At 36.3% G+C, this 9,993-nt stretch overlaps 1 protein-coding gene across 21 annotated transcripts in view; it reads right to left on the reverse strand.

The window, feature by feature from the left end:
* The window catches only part of st3gal3b (ST3 beta-galactoside alpha-2,3-sialyltransferase 3b), a 165,918-nt gene that overhangs the window by 50,436 nt on the left and 105,489 nt on the right, over window positions 1–9,993 (reverse strand). For 18 of the 21 annotated variants that reach the window (XM_087239188.1, XM_087239199.1, XM_087239198.1 and 15 more), the window contains 3 exons: window positions 2,755–2,818; window positions 1,345–1,440; window positions 1,058–1,244 (listed from right to left, as the gene is read on the reverse strand). In XM_087239188.1, coding sequence (XP_087095314.1) covers window positions 1,058–1,244; window positions 1,345–1,440; window positions 2,755–2,818 — 347 coding nt within the window. Of the gene's footprint in view, window positions 1–49; window positions 1,245–1,344; window positions 1,441–2,754; window positions 2,819–9,993 lie in introns of all 21 variants that reach the window. The other 3 variants (XR_015477672.1, XR_015477671.1, XR_015477670.1) reach the window with 1 other exon arrangement.

Genomic DNA, 9,993 nt, shown 5'->3' on the forward strand with positions numbered 1-9,993 from the left:
TTAAAGGCGCAGTACAACAAAACTGCTACCCCATGCAAAAAGGTATAATATAGAATCTTATAAAAGGTATAATGAAAAATCTGATGGGTGTTTTGAGCTGAAACTTTACAGACATATTCTGGAGACGCAAAAGACTTATATTAAATCTAAAAAAGGGGTAACCTAGGTGCCCTTTGAGTAAGTCGTCACCCTGACAAAGTAAATTTTTTTGGTAATACAACCTATATATGTGCAGTTAGGCTACTAAACTATCCATGAACGTCAGCACTTCATATTTTTACTTTCACAAGCAGGGGAGAAGGCTTTTTTGCAGCGCTGAATCATTTGTTTAGAAACAAACATAAAATAAAGTTAAGTTTTTGACAACAAAGTTGTCTTTATTTTAGCAGGAACATGAAATACTCATAACTCTTTTGTGTTGAGTGATTTTACCAAAAAAAATTAACTATGTAAGAAATATTTAGAAAAGTGTGTTTTATTTTAACAAAGTTATTAATTTGCAAACCACCTCGGTAGTTCTAGTGTTAATAATGCTTTACAAAAAGCTAGTATATTGTATATTGTATTTACTAGAATATTGATATAATGTATTATACTATACTTGCATTGTGGGTGAAATTGGAAACAAAAAATTTACGTTTTATACATTTATAGATTTTATAAATAGTCATAACATCATATTTTCAGCTAAAACCATTTTTAAAGTGAAAAAAAAAAAGTTAACAATGATGAATCTGTTTACCATTTAAATTTTTTTTTTTTTGTAGAAATTTTCCATCCATTCAGAATCCAAAACAAGTTACAAAAAAGGTCGTCTCCCTTTCAGAGGATTTTAAAGCTCTTAAACCTTTGTTAAGTCCCATTTCATTATAACAAAAAAAAAAAAACTATGATTTGTTTTTTGAATTTTGTTTAATGAATGCATTTTCTGAGTTAAAACAACCTGAATGCATATATATATGCAATATTTTGTTATAAAATAAAATGAAACTAAATGAAATAAAAAAAACAACTAACACAAATAAACAAGAAGATAAATACTATAACACAGTCTTACCAGTTTCTCTTTGTAGACCATCTGTCTCAGCCATTTAAAGTCGAGAGGTTTGAAAGCAGAGAAGACAAAGAGCGAATCTTTCTCGTAGCGCTCAGGCTTCTGGATGGCCCCCTCAGGGTAGGTAATCCTCATGGTGGTCTTACTACCTACGTCTCTGGTGTAACCGCTCACTGGGGCTTCATTGAGTCTACAGAATGAACATACCAAATAATCAATGCAAACCCAGCAGCATGTGTCTCTAGTTTGCTTAGTTTATTGATTTGGTTAATAACACGGGTGACACTTACCTTACCACAACATCATATTCATCAATGCGGGATCCTAAAGACTTGTTGCTAAGGATACCGCCATTGCCCACTATGATACATCTTTTACAAATCAAACTGTAGAGAGAACAAGCAAGAAGACAGGTGGCATTACTATGAAAACTGCAATAAAGCATTATAACCTCACTTATTTGGCCTAATGTGAGTCTAACCTGATGCTGGCTATGTCTCTTCAGAGGTTGGATTCTTTGAAGTTGCGTCACGATTTCGCGCATTTGCTATTTACATGGCGGACTTTGTAAGAGAAAAAGCTGAACGCTTCACTTGTGAGAAAACAGACCATCTGCAGCACGAGGATAAAGAATGAGCCTCCTCTATTCGGCCCCTTTACTTTCTCTTTTACTTTACTTTTAATCTTTACTTCTTTTCTTTCATGGAGTACAGAAAGGGTGTTGTACCCACTCCACTAAAGAAATCCATTAACCTACATTTTTAATTAAGTTTGTTAAGCACAAAGATTTGCTTCAAAACTATTTCTAAATTCAGCTTCATTTTCCAGCAATAATAAGTGTGCTCAAAAAAAAACTGTTATATTTAAACACATATCCTATTCTTATGCCCTGTATGGTAATGCATACGTCTGCAGACAAATCTATACTTGTTTTTATTAAAACAAACATAAATATGCATATAATAAATAATAATACTAAAAATAATAACATCATAATAAAACTGCAAACTGTCATGAATAAACTAAAAAAAGCCCCCCAGACAAGGAGGCAGTGTTTCTTTACATATTTATGTAGAATTTTTTTTATTTTTTTTTTAAATTTGATCCTTTATTTTTTTTTCCATAGGTAAAGATTATTGTTTATTGCTGTAAATCCGGTGTGTATTAAGCGTTCAATCAATCTGCATAGACGCATAACTAACACGCTCTGTGCTGGACTTTAGACCTGCTTTTAGTTGGTCAATGACGCAGTCTATTTTCAGTTTCTCAGAATAGCAACACACCAACGATGCGACACACCCATGAGTATGCAAAGTAGCGCAAATTAATTTGCTATTTAAACAATGTGGTGCAAAACATGAAAAATAGGGTTGCGCTGGTCAGAAAATAACAACAAATCACGCCAAACATGTCTTAAACCTTATTGCAGCTGGTGTAATATAGAGCATTTGATGTTCATAAAAAATGCAATCAGAGGAAAAAAAAAACCCTAAACTTTAATAACATATAATAAAGCTTAAAACTGTAGAGATTTCGCAGTATTTTTGTGAAACAAAATACAACATGCATAAATGATACAAAAATATAAAACACTATTTTGGAGAAATAAAATGTCAATGTGGGCATATCACACCTAGTTTAAATATAGCATAAAACTTTTAGCCAAATATACATAAAGGAAGGGATTTCAAAAGTCTTACCTATCCAGTTCTGGACCCAGTCCATAATTCTTTGTAGCGGATAATATAACATCTATGATTCTTTCTGTAGAGACAGAAAAAAGATGAACAAAGGAATGAAACATAAACAACTGAGGACTGTCACAGCTCTAATCTGACTCTGATGATTTTCTTCAAATCAATCAAGCACAGTCCTGGTGGTCTGATAGAGAAGCACGATTCTATTCCTGGAAGATGCATTAGCAGCTGTAAATAGGTTACTGACACTTTGGAAAAAAGCAGTCGGTGTAAAACTGGAATGTCATTTGCAAACAAGTAAAATTCCTGTGCCAAAGACTTCAATGTAGCGCTCACGGTTTGTCACCTCATGATCTAAATTTACAGAGCTGTTTGGTCATAGTGATCATTCCTCCGATACCCTTGTAGGAATTCGTGGCAGCCCATCCACACATTAATGTCATTAATGATATCTGTGAAGACACCGGATTTCCTAGTAAGGTTACATAAGCAATTGAGTATTCTAAAGCATTACTTTGCATACTATAAAAGGCCAAGGATTCAGCGACAGTTCAATTAGGCCATTTGTATACAGCCATTTTCCCAACATACCTTTTTGACCTTAACTATATCCCAAAAAAAAAATAAATCAAGGCATAACATGGAGGGAACTCTTTGGGAGGTCTGCTAGGCATTTTGCAGTACGTGTGAGGTGCCAAATCTACATCTGTACATAATTCTTCCTTTTTTTTCCTCGTCCGGTGGTTTGAAAGCATCTGCCCTAATGACTACCATTACAGTTTCTGACAACAAAGAGCTTGCATGTGAGATTATCTTTTTTATTAGCATGGACGCCATGTTATTGAGAGGCAAACGTAATAGGTTGTACCACTGTAAGTCTTGTGGTTTGGTTTAATGGAAATGGTTGAGGTTACAATACGAGGACCTTCTATATAGCCATTCACTTTCTGCTCACGGTTTTTGGGATTGTTTTAGAACTTCCGATAGAGTTTCCAATGGAAGAAATGACTAGGAATAATAAACGACAGAAAACGCTCAATCTACTTGCTCTACAAACAAGTGTGTTTATGATTATACATAAAAATACATAAAAACGTAATAAGAATATATTTTAACTGATTGGAAGTGAGTGAGACAAAGTCTTGAGCAAAAAAGATTTCAATGAAATCTGTGCTCAAGCGTACAATAATGCGACTGTTCCGTTTACATAAAAAATGTGCTCTCTCTCCATACAATAGAGATTGCTTGTTATATTGCTTTGTATTATTTTAAGTCGTTTGGGATACAATGACATACAGTCAAATCTTTTGCTGAACAGATCCACTACTTTTGACGCTCATAAATGTTTATGTAAGTCATTGAGGTGCACAAATTAGGAGGTTTGCTGAAGGTGCAGCTGTCGTGCAGCCAGGGGTTTGCATCTTTAATAGTTTATGACAGTTTGCGTGCATTGGAAAGAACTATTAATGAATTCATATGAAACATACTCTTAATATGATGTTGAATCTTCAGTTTCGTGCTCAGGTTTGCTCACACTACAAGTGTACTGCGCCAAAGCCCAACCAAACCTCACCTGAACCATGTCTGAATCTGATTTTCACACTTGTCAAACGAACCGGGAAATGGCGGTCAAATGTGCCTGGACATGGTTCGGATAGCCTGGTGCAGTGATCCACAACCTTTTTACCACCACGGACCAGTCAATGCTTGGCAATTTTATCACGGGGTTGTTAGGTGGTCAGAGGTTTGTAGTTTGCTAGACGACCAATCATTTTCTCAGAGGATGACAAGCTGTCACTCAGAGACAAGCTTTATTTATAAAAAAAAATGACAAAGCACTGCATTGTTTGGCTGTGTGATTATCTGAGATAATTAGTCAACCGAAATGTGTATATTCCATACAAGCTGAACGGTCAGTTCTTGCCACATGACTTGCGGTACGCTCCTCGCGGTATTCATTTAACTGCTTGCATCTGGACGGCATGAGCGCGTTACACCGTTTGAGTGCAAGCTGCGCACCTCCATTGGAAATAACAAACTTGAGTGAACTCTAGAAAAGACATGACATGTCAATGGCCCTTAAAAGCCCGCCAGAATATGCGATTTCCAGCTGTTGATCTTCTTGCACAGACGCCCTAGATTCACCTGATTTGTTGAGAAATGGGTTGCGGATCCATTCCGTGGCAGTTCGTAGGTCCTTCACTGGGCCTTTTCCCCTTAGCAAAGAAACTTTCCAAAAACGGCTGTTTCTTACTCTATTTACTGCTTGTGGGTTAAATTTGGGCGCACAAATGACCGAGATGTGAAGCAAGAAAATATGGTCTTTTTTCAAAACAAAAGATCGTTCAGACTCAGATACAACAAAAACAGTACAAGTCCACAGCCAGGTGGTTGAGGAGCACTGGCTTGCTTGTCCCTTCATGCGTCCAATGCTTTTTGGCTGGTTTGTGTTCACACCGACTCCTAAAGAGTCACTTTCGTATATCTGCCACAAAAAATATGAAAAACGTTCAGAACATCACACGATGTTTGCAGAGGTAATTTTTGGTGATGACAAGCAAGTATGATCACTGTTTGCACTGGGTCATTCCCCGCTTGTCATCAAGGTAGGTGATACACATCCACACACAAATGAACGTTATGAAAACTAAAGTTAGTTGTACAGTTGGTGGTTCATTTCAGGTATTTGATACAATTTTATTCATATCAGAAGTAAACCGGACCAGAGTTCACATGAACTGCAACTCTCAGGCAGACTCTGGTATGGTTCCTTTGTGCACACTCGAGTTCAGAAGACATCGTTCACACTAGCTAAATGTACTGTATTCTGACATCAATCTAACAAGTGCGGACCAAAAGTGTTAGTGTGAAAGCACCCTAAGAGAGCAATGAATGGGAGAGTAGCACAAATAAAAATAAAAAAAATTAGCATTTTCATTTGCTCGAATGAAAAAAAAAGTGTTATCATGGCTTTTAGAAAAAAAGAGAAAAATTGTGTGAGATTTTTAAGAAGAGAGAACAATGTCAAATGTACTGTCCTGCCCATTCCATTAAAAAAAATAAAAAAATGTTTTGTTCCACAATCAATTTGTGTTAGGACAACATAACGGAATTAAGTTATCTAACTAGTTTTTACAAATTTAAGTGGACTGAACATAAAATAATTAGGTTGTCCCAAATAAACCTCACAAATTTTAAGTGTTGTTTCAGATTGTTTTAAATAAATAGTTTGAACAAAGAAACGTGATTTTTTTAAATGTAAATGCTGCATTAGAAACAACTTGCATAACTGTTAACTTTTACAATGTGATGCAAAGATAATATAATGCAAAGTAAAACTACTTTTTCTAATCTTAATATTAAAATATTTTTAAAAGTTTTCAAATGAAAAGTGTCTGTAGTGTGAAAGCTAACATAAGAGCTTGAAATCTCCGTTGACCTAAAACGACGACCTTAATGATTAAAAAGCATCAGGGAGTAGCCGTCATTGTTTGGACAAAGCGCTGACGGCTCACATCAAGCATCACCACGAACTGCATAAACAGCAGCGAGACCACACTGAAATAAGAAATGAAAAAATATATATAAGAGGGTTCTGCAAAGAAATGGACGAGCATTAGGTTCCAATTGTTTTAAGATAAACGCCATAAACATTTCAGCCAAGTATCACTCTTGGCAGTTAAAACAAACGAGCCCCTCCTCTTTAACATGCACTGTTTTGGCAAAGGGAAAAAAAAATCAAGCACTAAAATAAAGTAGAAAGGTGCCAAGCAAATACTGCAAGAAGCTAATATGACAAAAAACATCTGGAGTAAGACTTCAGAGTCGCATAATGTCGCATTTCTTTCATGTTAGGCATGTCAAGAGGCTTTTTTGTTTAAAAAGCAATCAAACATGAGCATGAAATTTTTAAACCATGTGAGTATTAGAGAAACTTTAGCAAAGAAGCTGAGAGTGACACTTCATCCTGAGTCACTAGAGACATTTAAGAGGCTACTTAATACTGTAAAGCACTTAAAAGGCCAAACTTACAGTCAAAACAGCCTTAATGGTTTATTCTGTTGTGAGATATTTTGGTTCTCCCTCCTCTAAAGGATGTTGGGATTACCCTACGGTCGGCACAGCAATCTGTAATGCCTTGACTGAATGTTTTCCACCCGAGGACCACGTAATCAAGAGCAGAAATCACAAAGTCGTAGGTGGCCGCAGGGATCGCTTACATCAGAATTGGCAGAGCAGAAAACAAGACGTTTTATTTTTAAGCCCGTCTGGCCTGCGACTCGGAGACCTTTGTCAAGTTCTATTCAGAAACCACACGTATCACCTAACCAAATGAATAAAAGTTAAAAGCAAGTCACGCTAGGCTCACGAACCGTGCTGCAAACAAATACCAGGTGTAATGTAAACATGGGACTCGTTCTTTTGAAAGTCTTCATGTGTGTGGACACGGCAGCCCTCAAACCAAACACAAAGGTTACATTGAAGCTACCCTTATGTGCCCCGTCGCCCTCAAGTGCTGGAACATTTGACAATGTGCTGAAATCTAAGATGTAATCATCTTTTTATATGGAGGGAAAAGCAGACAATGGTGGATTACATTAACAACCAATTGGTTTCAAGGAACCGTTGCCTTATCTGCAAGTCTCTTCCAGAGGTCTCGTTCTCTTTGATACGTTCACAAAGCTCAGTAGAATGAAGTTCTTGTTCTCTGCTGAATGGAATAAACCCTCACATCGCAGAAATGTCTGCCATACTGTGCAATGCATTTGGCCACGTACACACACAAAACAGTGTTTCGCTTTCACACACTACTGCAGACACTTGAGTTCTTTTTTTATGTGTGTGTGTATGGGTTCGTATGTGATCAAACTTTTCATTTATGCTGCTTTCTCTTGGGAGGGAATTAATAAAATGCTATTTATATTCCCATACAGGCTGAAGTAGATTCCTTGATTCCATTCAATTATTATTCCCACGCTTCTCAATTAGAATCTTCAATGCCATCAAGTTTATTTCAGTCATAAATGGTGGTAAAAATTATGAGTATTTTCATACCGTTGATGAACAACACAATACTTGCAGCAAAACAGCATCAGTTCACACACAAACATTATTATACCACAGTATATCACAAGTTCTTCATCATCATGAATGCTAAGGACAACTTGTTTTATTAAAGGTTACAGCGCTTGAACTTAAAAAATCAGGTTTAGCTGCTTCCATAGCCTACCCACTATTTGTTATTATTATTATGATTAATTTTTACTCGCAAAGTGCTGTAACCATTAACGTGCATTTTATAAATCACTAAGGAACAGGGCTTAACGCAAAAAAAAAAAAAAAAAAAAAAAAAAAAAGAGTAATGTCCTACTGACCCCAATTTTTTATTTATTTTTTTTTTAACAATGGACTTGTGTATGCATGGGTTTTATCATGTTCGTAAAAAAAAAAGATTACAAGCAAGGTTTATATAAATAAAAACCTAGTGTGATATTGCGTTTAAAGGTTCAACGACACAATCGTGTATATAAAAAAAGAAAATCAAAGATGGAGAGACCAAAAACCCTTTGTATTACAGACTGCTTTCTTACGCCATTCATTCACATCTGCAGCTGAGGTCAGAACAGCAGAAGCTGTTACTAATTCACCAACGTCACTTAGTGCTAACGTTTAAATGATTCAAACTTAATGTTTAAAGTGATTACAAAACAGGTGATTTTGCTCACACTGTAACATTATGACTAAAGGCCCGTGCACACAGAGAAGTTTTTTGCTCACGTTGTCAATCAACGTTTAACGCCTCTTAACTAAATAAAGGGCGTGAAAGTGATCGTGCACACCAACGTGCAAAACGCCAACCGCAAAAGCGTCATTAAAAAAACGCCTCATGCCACGTCAAAACCTTTTCCAATCAGATCGGCACTTTTGTTCACGTGCATGGAGCTGCTGAAGTTACAGTAAACCGCAATTGGAGGCGCTCAAGCGCAAAACTGTCAATGCGAGAGCACACTGAAGAAGATGCCCAGAGGCGATATGAACGTGGAGCTGCTTATTGCTCTTGTGAACACTAATCATTTCTCCATCGCTAGAGCTGGAGCTGCTGCTTGAACCATCTATGCTTGTTCGAGTCACCAGTAACTTTAACAACAACTTCCTTTCCTCCTCTTCTTCTGTGTTATAAGCGGGTATCAGAAGTTTAAAGTTGTGTAGCACTATCTAACGTCAAAGAGTGATTTTGCATATGCTTCAGCTTGACTCCAGTAAAAAGCAATTGGGTTTGAATGTGGAACAACGTCTCGTAAAACACTGATGATAAACGCAAACGAAAAGCGCCCCGGTGTGTTGGAGCTTAAGGCTGAACTTGACATAAAAATGCCCTCCGTCTACAGAGATATCTCCTTACAGTATTACAGCATATTACAGTCTACGATGTTTCTCTGTTGCAATCAAGATATCACAATTATTTACCCCGAAAAAAGCAGTGAAATCACTCCCAGACTGCTGTTGTGTTTGCAATGAGGAGGGGGTGTTCCGGTGTGAGGTCTATGAATAACACTGTTGAGAACCGGGATAGGAAAGTAACTGTATTAAATTAGGCACTGTTCTCGTAAATAAATTGCATAGTTGCAATCTATACAAAAGAGAAAGATCGACTTAAAATATCACTCACCAGTTGAATAATGATTTGATCTGCTTTAGTTAGAAAACACGCCGTTTTAATCCTCTTATCTTATCTTATCTTCTTATTATTCAATCCTTGCGCCATCTTGTGGATAGACAATGTCAAGTGTTTTCGACTAATAAACATCGACGTGCTGTCTCTCAGAAATTATGAATATTTTTAAATAAGCGCTTTCCTTATAAATAAACTGCATAGTTGCAATCTAAACAACTACATTCTTGACCAAAAAAGCCCTAAAAGTAAATTATGTTGCCCAACAGCAGGAATATTTGCCAAACTGTGGAGTGTCCTCTGTTTGTATGTGGGCGGAGTAATACACAAAGGTGAAGAGGTCTTTCCCCTTAAGAACCAGACAAAACGGCTGTGTGTGTTTGTGTGTGTGTGTGTGTGTGTATATATATATATATATATATATATATATATATATAAATGTTTGTATCTCTCTCTCTCTCTCTCTCTCTCTCTCTCTATATATATATATATATATATATATATATATATATATATATATATATATATATATAAATAATCTGAAAAGCCATCAATAGAAAAAAAATGTG

Source organism: Danio rerio, chromosome 2 (genome assembly GCF_052040795.2).
Source record: "Danio rerio strain M-AB ecotype USA chromosome 2, GRCz13ab, whole genome shotgun sequence".
Taxonomy (NCBI): Eukaryota; Metazoa; Chordata; class Actinopteri; order Cypriniformes; family Danionidae; genus Danio; species Danio rerio.